Source organism: Balaenoptera borealis (genome assembly GCF_965194805.1).
Source record: "Balaenoptera borealis genome assembly, chromosome: 7".
Taxonomy (NCBI): Eukaryota; Metazoa; Chordata; class Mammalia; order Artiodactyla; family Balaenopteridae; genus Balaenoptera; species Balaenoptera borealis.
The window spans coordinates 105411334-105437093 of NC_138864.1; the positions used below are offsets into that span (position 1 = coordinate 105411334).

General features: G+C 45.3%; 1 protein-coding gene across 2 annotated transcripts in view; it reads right to left on the reverse strand.

Moving 5' to 3' along the window:
• Nucleotides 1-9473, reverse strand: part of LOC309632456 (metabotropic glutamate receptor 8) — a 646966-nt gene extending 637493 nt beyond the window's left edge. For both annotated transcript variants that reach the window (XM_082400086.1, XM_082400087.1), the window contains exon 1: nt 350-9473. In XM_082400086.1, coding sequence (XP_082256212.1) covers nt 350-859 — 510 coding nt within the window. In that variant the 5' untranslated portion in view covers nt 860-9473. The remainder of the gene's footprint in view (nt 1-349) is intronic.
• Between the last annotated feature and the right edge of the window lie 16287 nt (nt 9474-25760).

The window sequence follows — 25760 nt, forward strand, 5'->3', positions numbered from 1 at the left end:
AGCTAAGAGTTCATCAGACCCTCGAAAAACACTTGCTTTGCTTTAAAATAAGCCTCAATAAACAGCATATCCCAAGATACTGAGGACCCAACATGTCATAGAAATTATCACCTTTCTGTTTGTTCAGAAAAAAAAGTCACAATTAATCCAATTAATTCTTTTTAAAAATGGAACTAAATCAACACTTGTAGAAACCTAGACACAAACCCCTCTCTTTGAGGAAACTGTGGCCCTGAGAGGCTCTACGAGCATCTTCACCACATTCAGTTTCCTCTTAAACCTGCAGCTGGAGTCAGGACAATTTATTGTCTTTCCACAATGGTCAGAATTGCCTAGTGCCTTTACTTACCTTAAAAAGTCTTAAAATGTTAGCCACCATGATGGACACGGAGCTCGCGGCAGCACCTATGACGCCAGAAATCTTGTCGGGCTTGGTGAAAATGGGTGGATCTCCATTAGCACACTTCACGTCAGAAGCATCTTTCTCTATCAAAGCCTGCACGAACGTTAGTGACTGCTCCAAAGCGTAGGTGTCCCTGGAGCAGGTGTCGAGGATCCGGACACCCAGAGTGATATTGGAGAGGAGATCAGGGTCCTTATTAATCTGGTCAATTGCATAAAGCATGGCCTCCAATCTGTGGATCCCTTTTTCCTTCTTCAGCTCCCCACAAGGCACCCCTCTCTCTCCCTTTGCGTGGACAGGAAAGAGACCTCCCAAAATGATGTCCCCGTCCACTCGTATGGAATGGGCATACTCTTGGCTGTGAGTTCTTTGCATCATTGTGAGGATCCAGTAGAACTTGGCGGTCAGGAGGAAGAAACAAGGACAAGAGGCTGATCGCTTTCCCTCGAATACCATTTTCTCCACAGGTGGTGTTGCAATCCAAGACCCAAAGTTTATTCTTGCCACAAAAGAAGGGGGACCACCTGAGGCTGTACCTTCTGGAGGCTACCATCAGGGCCCATGGGGAAAAGGCTCTGTGGGTTTCAGCAGGTGTTCTTGATTTGAATGTCACAGTGAATTTCCATCAGACCCCAAGGTTCAATTTTATTTCCATATAAAGTCAACTTGCCTGGAATGATGCAAAAATTAGAGTAACAGCTGAGGTTCTGATGTTGGGATGAGGTCACCAATTCATGTCCTTGAAGTCAGCCCTATAGCAGAATTATTCCTGGGAGGCCGGAAGGAAAAAAAGAAAGGGTTCAGTTCAAAGGGTCTACATTTTTCATATTTTAAGCCCTGTTTGCACCGACCTCTTTTTTATTGTTTAATTTTCCCTATTCAGTAAGAAACTAATTCTTTTTGTCCCCTTATGATTCTGAACACCTGGCTGCACTGCATCTAAACAGAGAGATTGATGACACTTTTGGAGCAAGGGAAACAGAAACGTATCAGAAACTAGGTTGATTCTCCCAAATCAGAAAGCATTTTTATGTACCATTTCATTTCAATAAATCCAATTTCTGTGAAGGTAAAAATCCTGAGATTGATGGCATTAGTTCTTTTCAAATCTGTTTTTACTTTTTACAACTGTCTGAATTTAGCATTTAAATTTCGTCCACAAAATCAGAATGAAAGGCTATTTTCTGTGATGTATTCAACAAGCCAGTCATCTGTTAATGACATTTTTTGGTGCCTCAGATTTCCCAATGGGAAAAAGTGATTATTCAATCACAAAAAAAAAAAGAGAAAGGAATCCACCCAAGGAGCCCAAAATGTATAAGTTTTAGAGCTTGTGAAAATATTAAACATAGAATGTCAGCTATTTCGTGTAAATTATCTTATTGTTCTCTGGTAACAAAAAAAGGACTTGAAAATTAAACACAGAGGGTAGGTTATGTGTGAAAATACTCCTATTACCATTGTCAGAGTTTCCTATTAATTTGTTGAGTGGAAGCAATGGGTATGCTTACAGCTCTGAAGCAAACACTTCTTGATCCTAGAATCACTAGAGCAAATGAGAGCTGGAGGTCTATTGAAGAGCTTCTTAATTTTGTCTGACTCAGTGGGGAAAACAGTTATTTCATCAAGACTAGAGTGAAAACATCTACAAGCAAATCTATAGGAAAATTTTATTCTAGGACATTCACTCTTAAAGAATGCCATGAGATTCTTTCAAAGGACTTTTGTGGAGGTTTAACTAAAAACAAGAACTGACTTCACACAAGGGAATCTGATGTTTGAAATGCACATGCAGTTAAGAGAATAAACAGCACCAACGTATTTTGGTAGGATAGTTCATCTAATGTTCATTTCTCACCTATTACTACATATGGGTTTGAAACCTGACATTTGGACAATTCTCCTCTACCCTAGCCAACCAACATCTGGTTGTGCTTTCCATTCACTTGTTCAATTTCCAGTTCATAAAATTTTCATTCCTCCCCATCCCAAAGGAAAGGATGGTGCTTCTCTAGAGGCCAACTGAACATGTGTCCAAAAGCCTTCAGAGAAAGCTGCACTTTTTTCACCTTTAGATGAGGAAAGGGGGCTTGTTGTAGCCCACTGCCTGGTATTTCTGAGTATATACCTGGAGCATATTCAGAAATACAGTCAATGGCCCAGTCTGCTGGGACAGTTCTCATCTGCCTATGACAAGCATTTCCTGCCTCCTGGCACATGCTAAGCCCTGGATTTCCCATATTCGGCCTCAAAATACTTCGTCCTTTTCTGATTTTTCTCACGACTTGACTAATATTCCGTCACACGTGATTCTCTTAGCAGCTGCTTCTCCCTCAGAAAATCTGTGATTTGGCAACAGCCTGACCTCAGGCATTCCACAAAAGGAAACACTTAGAAAGTTAACTTGACTTTCTATATGAAACCACTTAAGTGATGGACCATGGATTACACCAACCACCCATTAAGAGAAGGAGGATTGTGCTTTACAGTTTCACGAGGAAGACCAGTTAGAAGACAGTAAAACCTCATTAACTCTGACCACTAATTCAGGGCTTGTGACCAAGTCCACAGGGCTGGGCTGACCCTGAGCGTATCCTTTCTGGCAGAGCACAGAATGAATGGATACTCGAAGGAGAAATGATGAAGGGGAAAAGGAAGGGGACATGCCGTTCTTCAAGCCACCTCCCAAGTACTTAAAACACTTCAGAGAATAAATGGTTTTCAATTATAGACGACCATAAACTCAGTCCATCTGTTAATTACAAATCATCCTTACCTATGCTACTCATGTGGCATTAACCTAGTTCCACTTGTTGTACAGCCCTGGAAGTAGTAAAATTGAGTTTCTTTTAAAGGTATTCATGTCTGCAATAATTTTTAGTCTCTTTAGCATCTCATAGGTCTGTTTACAGCTTTAAGTTAGGGAAAAATTGGGGAATAAATAACAGAGAGACAGGAATTAGTTTTGTTTAGTGGATGAAAGCACTTAAATGGAAAACAAGAGGTGCCATTTTGGTTGGTATTTACTGGGCAGTTTACTTGGATTTTTGCTTAAATTTCCTCCGTTGCAACACAGAATTAAAGGCACATAACCTCTCTGAAGCTCGGTTTTCTTGTCTGTAAAGGGGTGCCAGAACCTGCCACATGGCACACACGGAAAGCGCAGTAGCTGGCACAGGGTAAGTGCTCAGTAAACAGGAGCTATCGTTGCTAATCTAGTCTGCAACTCATTTTCCACTAAAGCAGAGCAACTTTTTCCATATTTGCCCAGTTGGTGAGATTGTTACTGAAAATTTTTGTCACTTTAAAAGTAAAATCAGAGCTACTTACAAAATGTTGAAATACAGCAGTTATTTCAAAATCTGATACATTGTCATAAAAATCAGACTCTTGATGACTGGAAGGCTTAGTTTCCCTTTAAAATTCTAAGGAAAAATATATTTGAAAGTTTGTAGAAAACTACATAAATCTGGTGGCATCGCATAATCTTGCACGGCCTAATCTTGCTCTTGGGCAATTCTTGTGAGCTTTAATCTAAACTTATCCTAGTCGGCGTCAATGAATTTTAACAAAATGACCTTTTTGTGCTATCGAGACAGATAGCTCTACTTAATGCTCTGTGCTTGATTTAAAATCAGTTTTTCTCTCAAACGGACCTTCCTCTGGGCTTTGATACAAACCTCGCCTGAGATGATGGACTTCTTCAAGGAGGCGTGAGGTCCACACTCCTGAAGGCGACCTCTAAGGGGAGAAGACACCTTCCACTATTTCTGAGCCCTCAGGCGGAGGGCTTCCAGGAGGCTTAACCATTAAATGCTCGTGCAGCCCTTCCTGTTCATTCATTCCCTCCCAGCTGGTCCTAAGTACATGGCAAATGGGTACCTTGTAGATCATTAGCACTTGCATTAACCACCTCAGTGGCCTGGGTCTGCTGGGGGGCAAGCCCCCCAAGCTGGGACATGTGTCTGTGGTTCCCTCACAGGCTCTAGCTGTTTCCTGAAAGGCCAAGAATATGGAAAGCTCCTCAAGGGCCAGGGCCCTGAATTCTGCTTCTTTTTACTCTCTAGGTACCTTCTCTGAACCAAAGTCTCAAGCACCTAACAGAGTATCTCACTGAATTTTCATACACCAATCATTAGGTCTTGTGTAAATGAGAAAAAAAGGCTCAGAGAGGTTGAGACTGGCCCAAAGCCCTCAGCTAGTAAATGGCACCACGGTCAAAGTCCTCAGGACCTCCAGGTGGGTCCTGCCCTTTGAGAAAGCCCCCAGAACTGCAGAGACTGACTGGGACAACACAAGCAAGGGGGGAAGGCCCTGCCCCTCCACTGAAATCTTTCAGAAATGTGCATATCTTTGAGGGTTAGCTCTTTAAGAAAAATAATGAACTAATTAGGAGGGGACAATCTGGGGGCATTTCCAGGGCAGGGTGATTTCTGAATGTTTCAACGAGTTGAGAATATCAAATGTCGTTTGTCCAAACCCCTCTGCTTCAAATCAGGTTTCCCGGCCGGGCTGACACCAGTGAGAACAAACCCACCAAGCCATGTGGGATTTATCTGGGTCTGTCACCAGGTCTTCCTGAAGCAACTTGGCAAGTGCTTTTAAGACACGGTATGGTAAAATCCTTACAGGAATAGCAATAGCCAAGAATTGTAATCGTTTTCTCAGAAAAAGGCCAAACAGCCTCCCTCTGCTGTATTCCATTCAGCTCTTTTAACAAAAAGGTTAAGCTGAATATTGTCATCAATTCACAAAATTGCAAATCCGGCAGTTTCTCTTGAAACAGCCCACGTTTGCAGCTCTTTTTGGTTGTTTTAGAAAATGCATCATATTTGTTTATCATCTCCTATGCCACCACAGGTATGCACAGCCCTGGAATCTTGGTGGGGACAGAATGAGAATGGGCTAGACAGAGACTCCCCTGGCAACAGAGGCCTGGAATTGGATCCTTGTCTGACAGTCGCTGGCTGGTGACACTGAGCATGTCACTTCACTTCTGTGTGCTTCCATTTCCTCATCTGTGAAATGAGTGAGATGGACCATATAATCTCTAAGGTGTCTTCCAGCTTCCCGTTCTGAGGTTCTATTATTTAATGATAAGGGAATATGAGATTATGCTCAAAACACCAGAGCAAGGCTTTGCCAACTGAACACAATAACTGATTTTGTTTGCAAGCTGAGTGGCTTTTCCCCATCAGTGAGAAAGGGTTGTAAAAGCTCTTCTCTACAAGCAGGCCCCATATTAAGAAAATCTGATACATGAGAAGCTCAATTTACTAAACAGATAAATTAGAAGGCGATTATTTGCATTACAAAAGAATTCACCACAGGTTTCCTTTAAATAGCTAAATCCCCCTGTGCGTTTAAAATGCAATCTGAGATTTTTTTTTTTTAAAAAGAGGCAAAAAAAATGCAATTTGATTTAGAATTCAATTTGTACCATTTTTTTCAATAACACAGCTATTGCATAAAAAGACCACATTTAAAGTAATGAGAAGCCACTTTTATAGTATGTATCATATAAGAAGAGGGAAAAGGGCTGAAACATTTACTGAATGCTACAGCTTGCCTGGAGCACGTTATCTCATTTGCATTACAAGATACACCAATGAGGTTGGTATCATGGCCCCCATTTGGGATATAAGGAACCTAAAAACAGAAAGATTATATGAATGTGTCTAAAATCTTGGGCCTGAACTCAAATGCAGGACTGTGCTATGTTCTTTCCCTTATCCCACACCCCTTGGGTGCAGCAGACCATGAAGAATGTCAGGCTGACCCTGATTTGATGATGTGAATTGTGAGTGTGGCATCCTAGGTTCTGAGAAGTACCCCCCAGGACTCACTCCATGGCACTGGGCAAGTCACTTAACCTGGGATCAGTTTCTTTGTTTCTAAACTGAGGAATGATTTCTGGCCACCTCCTAGGGCTGCGAAATGAAATGATATATGTCAAAGTACTTTATAAACTGGCAAGTGCTATAAGAATGTACAGGGAAACTATCGTTTAACAATCAGTCCCGCTGGGACTTCCCTAGTGGTGCAGTGGTTAAGAATCCGCCTGCCAATGCAGGGGACACGGGTTCAAGCCCTGGTCTGGGAAGATCCCACATGCCATGGAGCAACTAAGCCCATGCACCACAACTACTGAGCCTGTGTTCTAGAGCCCGAGAGCCACAACTACTGAGCCCACGTGCCACAACTACTGAAGTCCATGCGCCTAGAGCCCGTGCTCTGCAACAAGAGAAGCCACCACAATGAGAAGCCCAAGCACCGCAATGAAGAGTAGCCCCCACTCACCGCAACTAGAGAAAGCCAGCACACAGCAACGAAGACCCAACTCAGCCAAAAACAAATAAATAAAAAATAAATAAATTTATTTTAAAAAAATCAGTCCTACAATTCAAATATTTTACTGGTGTACTGTGCTTAGAAGACCCTAAAAAAACACCTTCCCATCATACACAGGGCTGGTCAGACCTTAACAAGTCATGCGTTCAAGAAATCAAAGGAAATCAAGGGAAAACTGGAAAGAAGGACACAAGAGGAAAAGTCAATGGAAATCAACATCTGGCTGGAAAGCTGAAGTTCATGGACACTTGGAGCACCCAAAGGGCTATTCTGAAGAAAGTGGTGACAAGATATTCTTCTGTAGTGAGAAGAGGACAATAGGAAGCCTTCCTAAGTTGTATGCAGGATAAGATGCAGAGCTTCTACCACTAAGGCTCATTACCACTGGAAAAGTTAGCCAATAAACAGCCAGAAGACTTCTATCTGCAGGGATACCCTTGCCTGGAAAAGTATGTGCTCAGTAATTTGCACATACTCCTCTTCAGCCTCTCCTACATCTTCCCACTTCTGCGCACCTGCTCCCTCCTCCCCCAGACCTGGATCTCCCCCCTCCCTCAGGGCTGATGTGTCCTACAGGTCACAACCTTAAGACCTGGTTTCCTGTTACTGTGGCCCTCCCCAGGGAGTGAGTAAACTCATCAACCGGTATCACAACCTGAAGATGCATTACTCTCATCTCCCAACTGGAACATCCACATTTATAAGACCATTTCCAGGAGATCCATAATTTCTTTACCAAAGAAATGTCTCTAATAGTGGTTAAGACTGGCACTGTAACAAACCAAAGCCGGGAGTTATAAGTCAGGAGCCTCTCAAATCCATCCCACAGCAATGCCCACCACTCAGAAGGCAGGTCCCGGGAGAAAAATGCATCATGCTCAAGGTCCTCAGTCAGTGGGTGAGTTCATCACAAGTTGTCCAAGTACCAAGTAGAAATGAAAATCAAACCAAAGAACTCTCTGAGGGAGGGAAGGAAGGAAGGAAGGGAGGGAGGGAGGGAGGAAGGAAGGAAGGAAGGAAGGAAGGAAGGAAGGAGGGAGGGAGGGGGAAGAAGGAAGGAAGGAAGGAAGGAAGGAAGAAGGAGGGAGGGAGGGAGAGGGAAGGAGGAAGGAAGGAAGGGAGGGGGGAAGGAAGGGAGGAAGATAGTTCAAATATAAATTTCTAGCAGACAGAAGACCCCCCCCTTGGGATGGAAACATTATAATCTGGCTGGCTCTCCGTTCATATCCTTTTCTCCCACACAACATGGGGTGGCCATCCCCCCCTGAGCAAACTACATGAGTGAGTCTGGTGATGTCCAATCAGGTTCTATCAAGAAAACAGCAACAGTTTCCTGAACCTTCAAAAGCCAGCCTATTTGACAGGCATCGAGATACGGTCAGATCTTTGCTGTGGGTCCAGCTAAGAGATAAATCCATGCAACCATTTCTTTTTAAGACACTGAGACAGGGCAACCCCATTCTCTGGACTAAAGCAAAGTCCTCTTTCTGTTGAGTATTCTAACTACAGGAGGAAGACCGTGAGAAAGGAACTTGGAAGGAAAAAAGCATTGCTACCAGGAGCACATGTATACAGTGTTCTGTGCCTCAGGCCCTGAAGACAGCAAAACGCTCTTACACAATGATTGGCACTAGATGTTGCCAAAGTGAACGTCTGCGGGTTGTTTGCTGCATAAATACCAATTAAACAAGCCCTGCAGCAGCTTCAACCTGCCCAGCCAACTTTGAAAAGAGCACATCTCTCCAGACCTCTAACTTTCTCCTGCACTCACTGGAGCTCAACTATTCCTTTTATCTATTCCTTTTGGATTTAGATGTTTTTAGCATTATTAAGTAGTAATAATTTGTAAAAGGAGCAGGAGGGCAGAACTAGCTAGCACAAACCAAGCAGAACAAATGGAGCTTAGATAACAGTACAGAGCTGTGTTCTCAGCACCTTTTTCTTTATTCTGGATAAATCCCCTCCTGGGGAGCCTCCCCTCACCTATATCTCCCCATATCCCTGATTTAAAAGCAAGAATTCTTTGTCTTTATCTCAAGTATGATACAACCTGTAGTTGACTCTGAAATGGGAAAATTGCATTTAAAAAGCTTACTTCATCTTCCCTGATGGGTAAGGCTTTTCAAAATTATCAAACCACATATTTTCAAGGAACAGGCAATGAACTCCACACAGTTGGTTCTGTCTCCGACAGAGATCTTTGAGGACATTATTCATAAGCAAGGGACCAAGGTACACTAAAGTGGTTTCTGTAGCCATTTGCAATTATTGACAAACAATTTCATAACGGAAAACGGAAATTATAGTCAAGTGTAATAAACTGTTTATCCAAGATCTACCTGCTGGTGGCTCTTTTTTCTCTTTTTATTTTTTCTTTCAAGCAAAATACCAGCTATCATCGGAATGCATTTCTCCCGTTTATGATTTTCCTTATCGATATCTCCACCACCAACCCTGTTTTCCAGTTCTGATGTTGGCAGGATTTGTATCCAACCGCGGTCGTGGCCGAGACGGCAGTGTATTCTTGGATGTTTGCGAGACTCCCACGCCGTCAGGTCTGTGGGAAAGGATCACTCCCAAATGGCAAATAGGGCATTTCCTCCTCGGGCGGGACTCGCTCCGGGGACTGAGGGTTTGGGGCTTCTGCAGCTGGCGGGTGGGTCTGTTTTCACCCCTGCCCCCCCGTTCGCAGACACCCTCTGATCCCGGGCGCCGGGGGGAAACAATTCTTCAGGGAAGCGTCGGGGGCGCCGTCTTGCGCAGTTGGCTGACTCGCACACCCCTCCGCATTTCATGCGCACCGAGGAAGCGTGTCAGACGGGGTTTTGGGGGCGGGGTACTCTGTTACATTCTCACCAACTGTACGAACCTCAGAGGATCTCCGAGCTGCTTGGCAGAGCCCCTGGGCTCGCTCTCGGCGCGGCTCGGAGGGTTCTCCACCTCTGCCTCTATCTCAGCCCGCAGCCACTCACCCCGCCCCCGCTCCCGCTCCCGCTCCCGCTCCCCTCTTCCCTGCCGCATCTTCCTTTTTCTTCTCTGTTCCTTCGTCTGTTGAACGCCGGCTCCGGGTAGAGCCAGGGCCTTAGGAGAAGTACCCGGTTCCCCTTGCCTTTCCCGCGCCGCCGGGGTATTCCGGCGCCGCCCCACTCCCCCGGCGCGCCCGGGGCTCCGGGCTCCGCGCGCTGCAGGGCAGGGAGCGCCTCCGCCCCCGCCGCACCTGGCCGCCGCGAGCGCCCACACCCCGCGCGGGTCCCAGCCAAACTGGGGCCACGCTGGCCGCAGGTGCTTCGGAGGCGCTGTCGGGGGCATTGCCTTCGTCGTTTAAACTCAAGGTACCCGAGACCATTACTCCTCCTCCCACCCCCAGCAGGACACGGAACTCCAGTGTTTTCCTGAAAGCCGCAAAAGGGGGGCGCGGAAACCCCAACCTCGCCGGGCTAACTCGGGGAACGCAAGCTCAGGCATACCACACGTACGCTGTGTGGGCACGTGGGGGTCTCGAGAACCCCCAAACCACCCGGCTTCCCCCGCGACCCCCATCTTCCCTAGATCCTGCTTAGACATTCATCCAGCCCCACGCTCAGGAAGGCGGGGGTTACCCCAACTCATCCCGGAAGCCTCTAACTTCGGAAATCCCTCCGGTCAGATTCGCGGAACGGAGGTACCTCGTCATCTCGGGGGGCAAGTCCGGATTCCGCCAGGGCAGGTCCAGGAGGTCACACGGGGCAGGCAATCGCGGAAGGAGCGCTTTACAGTCCTGCCGCCGCACGCCCCACCTGAGCACCCTAGGCGCGCCTGCCCCTTCCCGTCACCCTTCAGTCTCCCATTCGCCGACTAAACTTTTGGGGGACCACATCTCCAAGCCCTGGGAGTTCCATGCTAAGCCTGCCTCTTTTCTGAACCTCCTCACTGGAATGTAATCATGGGAAGATAAGAGGGGTGGCTGCCTTGTTCTTTGCAACGTAAAATCAACAGACACCCAATCAAGCTCCGATGCCCGGCCAGCCCCTCGCCCCCTGGTGCCCACTCTCCCTCGCCTCCCATTCCCGTCACCTCCGCCCACCAGTTCTCTCCCGGACTCCGGGTGTGCAAGGCCATCTACTTGTGCCCAGGAAAAGCAAATCACTAAAGTGATCTGGGAAGGAACGGTGCACCTGGCTGTCCACTGAACGGTTTTAGGGAAGAAAACGGAAAGGGGAATCAAAACGGGGGAATTCTCTTTTTTCCTCAAGCACAGCCTTTGGGGAGAGTTCGGGGGTGGGGGCTTTTTTTGCCTGTGGTTCGGCACTTGCTCTTCTCTTTTCCTCTCTCCGCTGCTCGGCGAGCCTTACCCTGCTCCCCACAGAGGGCGCGGTGAGGAAGCCCGCGGGGGGCCCGCAGCTCCATGTCAGCGCCGCCGCCGCCGCCGCCGCTCGAGGCGAGCACCGCGGCCGCACTTGTGGCTGGTCTCCGGGCTGAGGGGGCTGAGCTGGCCCAGCCGGCGCCAAGTCTCTTCCATGTGAATAACAAATACTCCCACCGGCGGCCGCGATTGGCCTGCGCCCGGCGCCTCCAGATCCTCCGCCCGCGGCCATTCACCCGGCGCGGTGCGGAGAGCCGCGGCCGGGGTCGCGCCAGGGATCGCCAATCGCTTCGCGCCAACCAGTCACTTCGGGAAGCAGGAGGAGGAACCCCGAGGGGTGGGAGCCCCTGGATTTCGGATTTCGGTGTCTCGGTTCTGCCCGGGTGCGGGCAGGGAGAGGGACAGTCGGCCGGCGGATTCCCCTCCGCGCTACATCAGCCCTCAGCGATGCGGGGACCAGAAATGTCAATAGTTCTGATTTTAAAAATCACTGCATCCGCCCCGCCCCCGACAAAAAAAGGGAGGACCCAAAGACTGAGGGGGTGCGGGGAGGGTAGGAAGAAGTGCGGGCGGCTGTAAGTAGGAATAAGGCTGTGAAGAAGAGGAGCGCCTCCGACTGCCAGACGAGCCCGGGACACGCGCGGGAAGCGCCGCACGAAGGCCACCCGAAGCACGTAGTCGGGACCACGAGCCCGGGGCTCACCTTCGTGAGCAATGGGTCACGAAAAGGGTCACCGTGTAGAATACACGGTAGACGGCACGTGTCCCGCCCCACGTTTTCTTGTTGGGGATGCTCAAAGTAAAGCCTTCAGGTGCGCGCTTCCCCTGCAAAGTTTGCTCGCGCCGCGCTACCGCCCGGCCATTTATCCTGCCCCGCGGCACGGGGCGATCGTCTCCCCGCCCCCAGCCCGCGGCTCTCGGGGCGCAGTCTACAGAACCCCCGCAGCCCGAGCATGGACGGAAGATCGGGCCGCTGCGGGCCCTGCGCAGAAGGGGGCGCGGGCCGGCACGGTGACCGGCATCTTATTGAGCTGATTCAAGTAGCTGCAGATACGGGGCGGGAAAATCCTGGGGACCCGCGCCGCGCAGCTCCTGGGTTCCCGAGGGGAAACTCAGCCGATGGAAGCCCGCCGGACTCGACGGGCACGGTCCAGAGGCACTCCCCACGAGTTATTGCCCAGGAACCCCACACCTGCCCGGGGCGAAGGAGAGAAGGAGCCCCTCGCCTCCCAGCGCCCGGGAAGCTGCGGCCCGCCGGACCTTGTGTTGGTGAGAAAGTTCCATCTAGAGGCGGCCGCGCGCAACTGCAGCCGGCGCCCCAGGCCTGACCTCCCGCCTTGGCCGCCGGGTGAGCCAGGGAGGGAGTGCCGCCTCTCCCCACCGCCCAAACCGCGCGGGAACGCTGGGGGAGAGGGGGACAGCCAGCAGGAGATGGGGAGGATGGAGGAGGGGAGGACAGGCCCGGTGCAAGGCAGGCCCTCTACCCCCGGTCGCATCTCTGCAATGAATTCCAACTTCCTAAGCATCATGAACTTCATAACATCATGACAGGTACCTTGCGTTATTCTGTATATTGCTTATCCGGCGTGGGCTTCTTTCATTCTCACACCAGCTCTGAGGTGATCAAAATTATTAAGTCCACTCTACAGGTGAAGAAGGAAACCGAGGCTTAGAGACACAGCTAGAAAGCACTAGAGCCAGAAATCAGAGCAGCCTGGCTTCCAAGCCCCATACACACTTTCTCTCTGAGGCTGTTGCTTTTCCCAAGGCTGGTGTTAGGGTACCAAGTTTCCTCTTTCATAAAGCCACCCTCGCCCTTTGTCACTTAGAAAAAAATCTACAGGTTTCCAGCGCATGAGATCACTTCTCCTTTCATTTCCATCTCTTCCCATTGCTTTCCCTTCCCTCTCTCATCACCACATGAGGAGCTAGCTATTCGATTGTAGAATCATTATTTTATGGCTGCAACCACCTGGAGGGAGGATGGAGAGTTTGGAGAGAGAAACCAGGCTGGATCCCCTGTCCTCGAGTTTCTGTACCGGGATCCTCAATTCCCTGTGAATGCACAGCACAGCCTTGAGGGAGTGACCAGCGGGCCGTGCAACCTGGGGCAGGGAAGGTGCAAACAGAGAAGAAGCCTTCATTGACACAGAGATGGGGCTGGGAGGGCTCATGAGTCACATGCCTGCCCATGAAGTTTGGGGAACTTTCTTATGAACTGGAAGGGCTCCCTCTTCCCCCAGAAGTGTGAAGGTAAGCTGAGCAGCCTGATGTCCATAGTAGACAGCCCACCCCACCCCACACTGCAGACTGGCGCCATCTGGCTCAGCAGAGTAATGCAGGTGTGTGAATAAGTCCCTCTGTAAACCCTTTTCTATGTGTGCCTTAATACATTTGGGGGGAGGGACTTCCCTGGTGGTCCAGTGGTTAAGAATCCGTCTTGCTGGGGAATAAAGACACAGACCTACTAGAGAATGGACTTGAGGATATGGGGAGGGGGAGGGGGAAGATGTGACAGGGTGAGAGAGTGGCATGGACATATATACACTACCAAATGTAAAATAGATAGCTAGTGGGAAGCAGCCGCATAGCACAGGGAGATCAGCTTGGTGCTTTGTGACCACCTAGAGGGGTGGGATGGGGAGGGTGGGAGGGAGGGAGACGCAAGAGGGAAGAGATATGGGAACATATGTATATGTATAACTGATTCACTTTGTTATAAATTAGAAACTAACACACCATGTAAAGCAATTATACTCCAATAAAGATGTTAAAAAAAAATAAAGACTAATAGGAGAATTAAAAATAAAAAAAAAAAGAATCCGTCTTGCAATGCAGGCGACTCCAGTGGTTCGATCCCCGGTCAGGAAACAAAGATCCCATATGCCGCGGGGCAACTAAGCCCACGCCACAACTAGAGAGCCCAAGTGCCACAACTAGAGAGCCCAAGTGCCACAACTAAGACCCGACGCAGCCAAAAATAAATAAATATTGAAAGAAAGAAAGGAGGAAGGGAAGAAGGAAACATATGTCTCTTCTTAAAAAAAAAAATACATTTGGGGGGAAAAGGACATGAAGGAGAGGGCAGGCAGAGCAAGCCCAAAGGTACCCTGTGCCCGCAGAGCTGCTGACAGCACCGTAGTCCTCAGCGTCTACTAGAGGCCAGCTCTGGCCCCAGGAGTGTTGTCACCCAGGTGAGCATGGAGGGCAGCACCCTGGCACTCTGGTGGGCCCATCTCAGGAACAAGGACAGCACAGCCGGTTGTGGCTTTGGAGGCCCGACAAGACTGAGTGAGCTGCTCAGGAGAGAAATGCCTAATGAGCCTGCTTTTCTCCTTCCCCTATTGATCACTACCTGCAGAGAACTGGGGTCCTGCATTCACATCGTGCATTTTCTGGTGCAGCCCTCTGAGAGAGGAGCAGAACTGGTCTCTCCTAGGGAAAGTATAATTCTGACGTTCAGTTTTACATCACCTTTAACTCTTGAAAGTCAGAATGGGGCCATCATCCCAATCTGACGTGGAATCTGGTCAATAGGGAATAAATTCATTCTACATATTCCAGAGTGTTTCCAGTGACTTTATCTGGTGGCCCCTGAGCAAGTGACAAGCTCATATACAGGTCAGAATCCAGCCAGACTGATAGCCACATCAGGGCACAGGAAGCGAGACTGTCTCCACAAGTCATTGGTCCCTGCCAGTAACACTCACATGGTCACACTAGGCAGTCCAACCCAGACTCATCAGGCTCAGACCCCACGGCTCCACTCACCCTCTGCTGCAGCCTGTGTCAGCAGCTGATTCCAGAGTCACCAGCCTGGTCTCACCTTGGGCTACCCCACCACGATATGAAATGTGTCTTTGGAAAGTGTCTGACCTCATCATCCATCCCACCCCCAAATATTTATGCAAACCAAATCTATTTCCAGACAGTTAATCCTCAAAGAAGATTTGCCTATAATCTCCTCATTTTTCCATTGATTTCCATTGATTTCCACGTGAAAAACTGCCTGTGTGTTAGATAATGCAAAAAACAATGCCATATGTTTGGGGTCCATTTAACTCAAGCTGTGATATGTATTTCACACATGGAGACTTATGCCACAATTCCTGCTTTGGGGTAATCATTGAGACTCAAACTTTTGCAGGCTACTCACCCAGGAGGAATACTCACAGCATGAAGCTCCCACATGGAGCAAAGCTAACAGGGCAAAGTGGGAATACAATTTGCTTCTTCTGGAAACTCAGACAATATATATATATTTTTCTTACTAGACCATCTGTAAGTGGTGGTGAGTGTACCATGTGGGTTTTGCTCAGTTTGTGAAAGCCCTGGCTCCTGGAAGCAAGATCAGACTTGTGAGACCGATAGACAGGGCCAGTGAGGGGCATGACAGCAGTGCGCCCCTCCCTGCACCGTCAGCTCACCCCTGCATGCAGGAGCCACGGGGAGGGATTTCCCGAGAGGGGAATCTATGGCACAGTGTACGTGCATCCTGCTGGCTTCAGCTGGGCTCCCCCAGAAGCACAACCTGAGACAAGGATTTAAGAGCAGGTAAGTTATTTAAGAGGTGAAGGAGGGCCCAGTAGTGGAGTGGGCAACAGAGCCAAGAAAGAATGTGTTATCAAGCCAGCAGCCCCTGTGGGGCCTGGGGATCTGCATGTTTTGCAAACATTCCAGGTGATTCTGACGCCATTCACTAAAATGTGAAACCCACTGCTTTCAGGAAATCATTCTCCCAGGCAATCAGCAGGTGGCACATTTAAATATATAAAAACTTACTTGCAAAGCCTAGGGAGGCAGACCTTAGAAATAGGAGTCCAGGGAGGGGAGGCCCATGCTGCCCATGTCTGTGGTCACAGAAGCTCCTCGTCCTCTCTTTTCCACTCTTTTTTTTTTTTTTTTTTAGGTTTTTGTAATGCCTGTCTCTCTTTTTTTTTTTTTAAACATCTTTATTGGAGTATAATTGCTTTACAGTGGAGTGTTAGTTTCTGCTGTATAACAAAGTGAATCAGCTATATGTATACATATATCCCCATATCTCCTCCCTCTTGAGCCTCCCTCCCGCCCTCCCTATCCCACCCCTCTAGGGGGACAAAAAGCACCGAGCTGATCTCCCTGTGCTATGCAGCTGCTTCCCACTAGCTATCTATTTTACATTTGGTAGTGTATATATGTCCATGCCACTCTCTCACTTTGTCCCAGCTTACCCTTCCCCCTCCCCGTGTCCTCAAGTCCATTCTCTAGTAGGTCTGCGTCTTTATTCCCGTCTTGCCCCTAGGTTCTTCATGAACATTTTTTTTTTTTTTTAGATTCCATATATATGTGTTAGCATACGGTATTTGTTTTTCTCTTTCTGACTTACTTCACTCTGTATGACAGACTCTAGGTCCATCCACCTCACTACAAGTAACTCAGTTTCGTTTCTTTTTATGGCTGTCCACTGTTTTTATACCGAGGAATTCCCACCCTGTTTTCTGAGGGAGAAAAAAGAGGCTGAGTTCCAGCCCTAACTTTGCCATTAACAAGTCATATCATCTTGAACTTTTAACATTTATGCACCTCTATATCTTACCTGTAATGTGGGTTTGCCAAAGACAGTCACCTGTCCAACTGAGATTCATGCCCCCCATCAATAGTATAGACTTGTCACCAGAAAGTGGCACACACACACACACACACACACACACACACACACACACACAGGGGCTGCATTTCCTTACCTTCCTTGCATCTAGGATCTAGGTGGGGTCATGTATGTACTTCTTGTAGAATGAACAGAAATGATCAGGTCACTTGTGGGCCAAGGAAATTAAGAAGAAAACGCTTCCTCACCCTCTCTTTCCCCTTCTTCCAGCCAGAAGCAGAGATCTCCATGGTCCTGGGATTGGCAGCTCAAGATAGAAGGGCCCTGGGTCCTCAAATTGCCAAGCTGAGGAAAGCTCCCCGCCTACGAGAACGCGGCATTGTTAGGTGAGCTAGAAATTTTCATGTGCTGTCACTGAAATTGAAGGATTCAATTGTTACAGTACCTAGTTGTTATTTTATTAAGGTGGTGTTGGAGGAGGTCATCAAAAGGACATGACTGCTTGACCGGCAAGCTGACCCCGGGCAATCAGAGATCCCTCACCCGCCTCCCCTGTCCTTGGGATGTACAGCTGCCTCCTATTCCCATTCTAGCAGCCGTTTCAAGAATGTAGCTGTGAGAGGGTAAGGTGCCTGTTGGAATAAATGCATAACCGAACCCAGTTAAGGCTTCTATATAAACTTTTAAGATTCTGAGGAGCGGATGCTGAGATTTACTCATCTCACAGCTGCCTAAGACAAGCCTCGGATGTTCCCTTGCTTATTAAACCTGCCACCTACCAATCTGGAGTGGGCCTCCTCTTTCTTCGGTCTCTCCTTGCCCTCCATGTATAGGTCCAGTTTCAGATCTCACCCAGGGAGCTCCCAGGGTTGTGAGTCAGCAGGTGGACATGGTGACGCCTGTTCCCACTCACCTAGGAGACACACGGGGGGAACGTTCCTGCTTCTCTAAAGACCACCTGAGGTCAAGCTGAGCACAGTCACATGCCCTTCCTCGGCAACATTTATGCACCCAGAGGCATGAGGCCACGCTCACATCCTTCGCAAGCCCAAGCCTCCCTACCCCTCCCATAGCCTGGCCTGAGAGAAGGAAAAGATAACTAATGCAGCTCCTCTACGTCACCAGTGTTTGCCTCGTGCTGGAATAGTCACTCCCTAGGACACCTTCAAGCCAAGGGGACTGCACTCATGAGAGAGCAATTGCTTTTCACTTCTTCTTATATAACCTCCTTCAAGCATCAAAAAAAATATTCTTTTGAACTACCTGGGAAAGGAAAACTGTGTTTCCCAGTACTGAAACACACTCATTATTTCTTCTCTACCGATCCTTCCCAGACCAGCTCAGTCCTGTCTTTCGCAAAAACCTTCCCAAACTTCTGGAGCATCCCAATATCACACGCGCAGTTCAACTTCTTTATATTCTTATGCTTTCTTATTGCACATCTGTCAGGCTGACTGTATTGTCTTATGGTGGAGTAGCAGACTTCATTTGGGTCCCTGGGAATATGGTAAGTAATCATGAATTACTTGACTGTTAATCTTGGAAAGGAGGAAATAGCCACACCACTAACACCACCACAAGCATCACCACCGCCACCATCACCACCACCGTTACCACCACTCACACATGCAATTTAGCTCCCGCTAAAGCTAAAATATTCCACTAGAGACAGCTTAATATATATCATGTTTTTTAAATCACTTTGTAAAAATTGCTGGGCGTAACCCAACCCCTAACATGATTTGATTTATATATTTCAGCTCCTTAGGTTTAAAAATTATTTGAAACTTATCCTTCAATTATTCACTAGATTTTTCATCTGAATCTCAGAAACCTGGGTTCGTACAAGAAAAACACTTAAGACAATGTTTGGCAAAGAGAAAGAATAGAAATGTTAGCTACTAGTTGCTATTGTCCAGAAAACAATTTGTATTACATTTCACATGGGTTTAAATTCATAAAAAAAAACTTCTTGTGATAATCTTGACATTAGAAATGAGCATTAGTCTCATGAGACTTCCAGTGAGAGGATGTTTCGGCTTGTTTTGCAACCTGTCATCAACTGACCAGGCAGTAATAAGCAAACGAAAGTATACAGATGAGCACGAACTCAGTAAGGAGTCCACATAAACTATTTGATTTTTTCCAAGGTTAATAATCAAGTAACTCATGATTACCTGCTTGGTCCAGGGAACTAAATGAAATCACAGCCACTACATCATAAAACAATACAATCCAGCCTGACGGATGTGTAATCATATAGAGAACATGTAGGAAAATAACAAATTATATAGGTCAGAATAGGGTGCTCTACAAGTCTGGAATGTTGTGAAGAGATAGGACCAAGCTGGTCTAGGAAGGATGGGTAGAGAAGGAATAATGATTGTGTTCTAGTGCTTGTAGGAAACACAGCTTTCCCTTCCCAGGTAGTTCAAAAGAATCTTACTAAAATATTATTTTCTAGGTGCAAAATGTGACTTATGGTAAGCAAATCACGAGCCCCACCTAGGTATATTGAGATACCAAGAGGACCCCATTAAAGGAAGAGTTAACTTAGAAGGTAGCATACTAAGAGTTTACTGCTGTGTAACAAATTACCCCCAAACTTAGCAGCTTTAAATAGCACACATTTGTTATCTTGCAGTTTCTATTGGTCAGAAATCCAGGCCTGGCTCACCTAAGTCTCCAGCTCAGTTTCTCTCACAAGGCTGCAGTCGAAGTGATGACTGGGGTCCCAGCTAGCTCAAGACTTGACTGGGTCAGGATCTGCTTCCAAGCTTACTCAGGGGTCGCTGGTGGAATTTAATTCCTTGGGGGATGTTAGACTGACAGCTTCAGTTCCTTGCTGGCTGTGGGCCACAGGCCACCCCTAGTTCCTTGGCCTGTGGGCTTCTCTGTAAGGCAGCTGACAACATGGCACCCAGCTTCCTCAGAGTGAGCAAGTGAGAGAGAACTCGGGAGAGTGCAGCCAGATGAAGTCACAATCTTTATAACCTCATCTTGGAAGTGACATCCCATCATATGTGTCATATTCATCAGAGGTGAGTCACTAGGTCTAACCCCCACTCAAGGGAGAAGGAGAGATTACACAAGGGCATGAACTCCAGGATGCAGGGATCTTTGGGGGCCATCTTAGAAATCCTCCTCCTACAGGTGGGTCTGTGGTTGTTGCTTTGAAGATCCTAATACAAGGGAGCTTGCAGAGATTTAAAAATGCATTCTATAGCTCGTCAGACACTCAGAGCCGTTGTTTTTTTGTTTTTCTGTTTGTTTTTAAACTGAAGTGTAGTTGAGTTACAATGCTGTGTTCATTTCTACTGTACAGCAAAGTGATTCAGTTATACATATATGTATATATTCTTTTTTTAATATTCTTTTCCATTATCATAGGATATTGAATATAGTTCTCTGTTCTATACAGTAGGACCTTGTCGTTTATCCATTCTATATATGATCATTTGCATCTGCTAATCCCAAAGTCCCAATCCATCCCTCCCCCACCAACACACCCCCTTGGCAACCACAAGTCTGTTCTCTATTTCTGTGAGTCTGTTTCTCTTTTGTAGATAAATTCATTTGTGTCTTATTTTAGATTCCATATATAAGTGATATCGTATGGTATTTGTCTTTCTCTGTCTGACCACTCCTGGGCATATAGCTGGAGAAAACTATAATTCAAAATGGTACATGCACACCTATGTTCATAGCAGCACTATTCACAGTAGCCAAGATATGGAACCTAAATGATGAATGGATAAAAAAGATGTGGTATGTGTATATATATATATATATATATATATACCACATGTGTGTGAGGTAGAGAAACAACAGTGGGCAGGGGTTCCATTGCTTTTTAACAGCTTTTTTTTTTAATTGAAGTATAGTTGATATACAGTGTTATATAAGTTACAGGTGTACAATATAGTGAGTCACAATTTTTAAAGGTTATATTCCACTTATAGTTATTATAAAATATTAGCTATATTCCCCATGTTGTACAATATATCATTATAGCTTATTTTACATATAATAGTTTGTACCTCTTAATCCTCTACCCCTACATTGCCCCTCTCCACTTCCCTCTCCCCACTGGTAACCACTAGTTTGTTCTCTATATCTGTGAGTCTGCTTCTTTTTTGTTATATTCACTACCATATGACCAGCAATTCCACTCCTGGGTGTATATCTGAAAAAAACAAAAACACTAATTTGAAACAATACATGCATCCCAATGTTCATATCTGCATTATTTACAATTGCCAAGATATGGAAGCAACCTAAGCAATCTATCTATAAACAGATGAGTGGATAAAGAAGATGTGGTATATATATACGATGGAATACTACTCAGCCATAAAAAAGAATGAAATTGTGCCATTTGCAGCAACATGGGTGGACTTGGAGGGCATTATGCTAAGTGAAATAAGTCAGACAGAGAAAGACAAATACTGTATGATATCACTTATATGTGGAATCTAAAAAATACAACAAACTAGTGAATATAACAAAAAAGCAGCAGACTCATAGATATAGAGAACAAACTAGTGATTAACAGCTTTAATTTGATTCTTTGACTTCTGGATGATCACACAGCACTCTAGAGGGTTTCTCCTGCCTGTACCAGACAGCAGTCTGATTTTCCCCTTTTTCCTCCTTTTCCTCTTCCCTTCTTCCATATTCAGATACTTAGTGGTGACTTTATTGGAAGGAAGAAGAGTGAAAAAGATGATCATTGTTTGGAAGCATTATTGCACATCTTAATTTTTTTTTTCCCATTTCAAGCTGAGAGAAGGGAGAAAGAAAAGCAGAAAAGGAATAGAAGAAGGAAGGAGAGAAGGAGAGAGGAGAGAAAATGAAGGTTCCAGGAAAGACTCTAGCCATCTGGGGTTTCATTGCTTTAAATTAGAAGCGAGGGAGGAATTCCCAGCTCACTTTTCTGAGAAACAGAATCCGAGAGAATGTCCAGGGGCAAGTTGTGGGTGCAGTTTTCCAAGTGGGAAAGTAAATGGTGATAGAGGCAGGTGTGCAGGCTGCTGAGAACACGGGCGGCAGACGGGAGGGCAGCGCACAGCTACGAGGAGTGGTGAGACCTCGCAGAGAAGGGAACGGTGCCCAGAACAGCAGCTGGTGGGAAGGGCCAGGTCCAGATAAGGGGATGTGAAAAGTGAGAACTTAAACAAGAGATGGAGGAGTGATCTTTCCCCAAGGACATGTTAATGGTTGCTCAGAAGTGGGAGGGCGTTTAAACAGGCCCATGGAAAGTCCATATCGCTAACTCCTGGACCTGCTCACTTCTCTCTCCTTTCCTTCCCCTGCCTTCTCTACCTTTGTCTCCTAACACTACCCTTTCTCTGTCCACCTTCCTTCCTTCTCATCTCTCTTTCAGTCCTTACTTCTTAAGTAACCTTATTACTGAACAGAAGGATATTCATTATGTTATACTTCCAGAATAGAATTTCCTGTTCTCTGTTTTATGTTTACAATATTAAGAGACGGTTATTTGTTAAAAAAAAAAAAAAACCAAAAACTGTGTTTTAACTTCACTGTTTTTATTTGTGTGTGTGTGTGTGTGTGTTTTTAACATCTTTATTGGAGGATAATTGCTTTACAATGGTGTGTTAGTTTCTATTTTATAACAAAGTGAATCATTATACATATACATATGTCCCCATATCTCTTCCCTCTTGCGTCTCCCTCCCTCCCACCCTCCCTATCCCACCCCTCTAGGTGGTCACAAAGCACCGAGCTGATCGCCCTGTGCTATGTAGCTGCTTCCCACTACCTTTCTATTTTATGTTTGGTAGTGTATATATGTCCATGCCACTCTCTCACTTTGTCCCTGCTTACCCTTCCCCTTCCCCGTATCCTCAAGTCCATTCTCTAGTAAGTATGTGTCTTTATTCCCGTCATGCGCCTAGGTTCTTCATGACGATTTTTTTTTTTTTTAGATTCCATATATGTGTGTTAGCATACGGTATTTGTTTTTCTCTTTCTGACTTACTTCACTCTGTATGACAGACTCTAGGTCCATCCACCTCACTACAAATAACTCAATTTCGTTTCTTTTTATGGCTGAGTAATATTCCATTGTATATATGTGCCACATCTTCTTTATCCATTCATCCAATGATGGACACTTAGGTTGCTTCCATGTCCTGGCTATTGTAAATAGAGCTGCAATGAACATTTTGGTACATGACTCTTTTTGAATTATGGTTTTCTCAGGGTATATGCCCAGTAGTGGGATTGCTGGGTTGTATGGTAGTTCTATTTTTAGTTTTTAAAGGAAACTCCATACTGTTCTCCATAATGGCTGTATCAATTTACATTCCCACCAACAGTGCAAGAGGGTTCCCTTTTCTCCACACCCTCTCCAGCATTTATTGTTTGTAGATTTTTTGATGATGGCCATTCTGACCAGTGTGAGATGATATCTCATTGTAGTTTTGATTTGCATTTCTCTAATGATTAATGATGTTGAGCATTCTTTCATGTGTTTGTTGGCAATCTGTATATCTTCCTTGGAGAAATGTCTATTTAGGTCTTCTGCCCATTTTTGGATTGGGTTGTTTGGTTTTTTGACGTTGAGCTGCATGAGCTGCTTGTAAATTTTGGAGATTAATCCTTTGTCAGTTGCTTCATTTGCAAAAATATTTTCTCCCATTCTGAGGCTTGTCTTTTCGCCTTGTTTATGGTTTCCTTTGCTGTGTAAAAGCTTTTAAGTTTCATTAGGTCCCATTTGTTTATTTTTGTTTTATTTCTCTAGGAGGTGGGTCAAAAAGGATCTTGCTGTGATTTATGTCATAGAGTGTTCTGCCAATGTTTTGCTCTAAGAGTTTGAAAGTGTCTGGCCTTACATTTAGGTCTTTAGTCCATTTTAAGTTTATTTTTGTGTATGGTGTTAGGGAATGTTCTAATTTCATTCTTTTACATGTAGCTGTCCAGTTTTCCCAACACCACTTATTGAAGAGGCTGTCTTTTCTCCACTGTATATTCTGGCCTCCTTTATCAAAGATAAGGTGACCATATGTGCGTGGGTTTATCTCTGGGCTTTCTATCCTGTTCCATTGATCTATATTTCTGTTTTTGTGCCAGTACCATACTGTCTTGACTACTGCAGCTTTCTAGTATAGTCTGAAGTCAGGGAGCCTGATTCCGCCAGCTCCGTTTTTCTTTCTCAAGATCGCTTTGGTTATTTGGGATCTTTTGTGTTTCCATACAAATTGTGAAATATTTTGTTCTAGTTCTGTGAAAAATGCCAGTAGTAATTTCATAGGGATTGCATTGAATCTGTAGATTGCTTTGGGTAGTATACTCATTTTCACAATGTTGATTCTTCCAATCCAAGAACATCGTATATCTCTCCATCTATTTGTATCATCTTTAGTTTCTTTCATCAGTGTCTTATAATTTTCTGCATACAGGTCTTTTGTCTCCTTAGGTAGGTTTATTCCTAGATATTTTATTCTTTTTGTTGCAATGGTAAACGGGAGTATTTTCTTAATTTCACTTTCAGATTTTTCATCATTAGTGTATAGCAATGCAAGAGATTTCTGTGCATTAATTTTGTATCCTGCTACTTTACCAAATTCATTGATTAGCTCTAGTAGTTTTCTGGTAGCACCTTTAGGATTCTCTATGTATAGTATCATGTCATCTGCAAACAGTGACAGCTTTACTTCTTCTTTTCCGATTTGGATTCCTTTTATTTCTTTTTCTTCTCTGATTGCTGTGGCTAAAACTTCCAAAACTATGTTGAATAATAGTGATGAGAGTGGGCAACCTTGTCTTGTTCCTGATCTTAGTGGAAATGGTTTCAGTTTTTCACCATTGAGGATGATGTTGGCTGTGGGTTTGTCATCTATGGCCTTTATGATGTTGAGGTAAGTTCCCTCTATGCCTACTTTCTGGAGGGTTTTTATCATAAATGGGTGTTGAATTTTGTCGAAGGCTTTCTCTTCATCTATTGAGATGATCATATGGTTTTTCTCCTTCAATTTGTTAATATGATGTATCACGTTGATTGATTTGCATATATTGAAGAATCCTTGCATTCCTGGGATAAACCCCACTTGATCATGGTGTATGATCTTTTTAATGTGCTGTTGGATTCTGTTTGCTAGTATTTTGTTGAGGATTTTTGCATCTATATTCATCAGTGATATTGACCTGTAGTTTTCTTTCTTTGTGACATCTTTGTCTGGTTTTGATATCAGGGTGATGGTGGCCTCATAGAATGAGTTTGGGAGTGTTCCTCCCTCTGCTATATTTTGGAAGAGTTTGAGAAGGATAGGTGTTAGCTCTTCCCTAATGTTTGATAGAATTCGCCTGTGAAGCCATCTGGTCCTGGGCTTTTGTTTGTTGGAAGATTTTTAATCACAGTTTCAATTTCAGTGCTTGTGATTGGTCTGTTCATATTTTCTATTTCTTCCTGGTTCAGTCTCGGAAGTTGTGCATTTCTAAGAATTTGTCCATTTCTTCCAGGTTGTCCATTTTATTGGCGTAGAGTTGCTTGTAGTAATCTCTCATGATCCTTTGTATTTCTGCAGTGTCAGTTGTTACTTCTCCTTTTTCATTTCTAATTCTATTGATTTGAGTCTTCTCCCTTTTTTTCTTCATGAGTCTGGCTAATGGTTTATCAATTTTGTTTATCTTCTCAAAGAACCAGCTTTTAGTTTTATTGATCTTTGCTATCATTTCCTTCATTTCTTTTTCATTTATTTGTGGTCTGATCTTTATGATTTCTTTCCTTCTGCTAGCTTTGGGGTTTTTTTGTTCTTCTTTCTCTAATTGCTTTAGGTGTGAGGTTAGGTTGTGTTTTTGAGATTTTTCTTGTTTCTTGAGGTAAGGTTGTATCGCTATAAACTTCCCTCTTAGAACTGCTTTTGTTGCATCCCATAGGTTTTGGGTCGTCGTGTTTTCATTGTCATTTGTTTCTAGGTATTTTCTGATTTCCTCTTTGATTTCTTCAGTGATCTCTTGGTTATTAAGTAGTGTATTGTTTAGCCTCCATGTGTTTGTATTTTTTACAGATTTTTTCCTGTAATGGATATCTAGTCTCATAGTGTTGTGGTCAG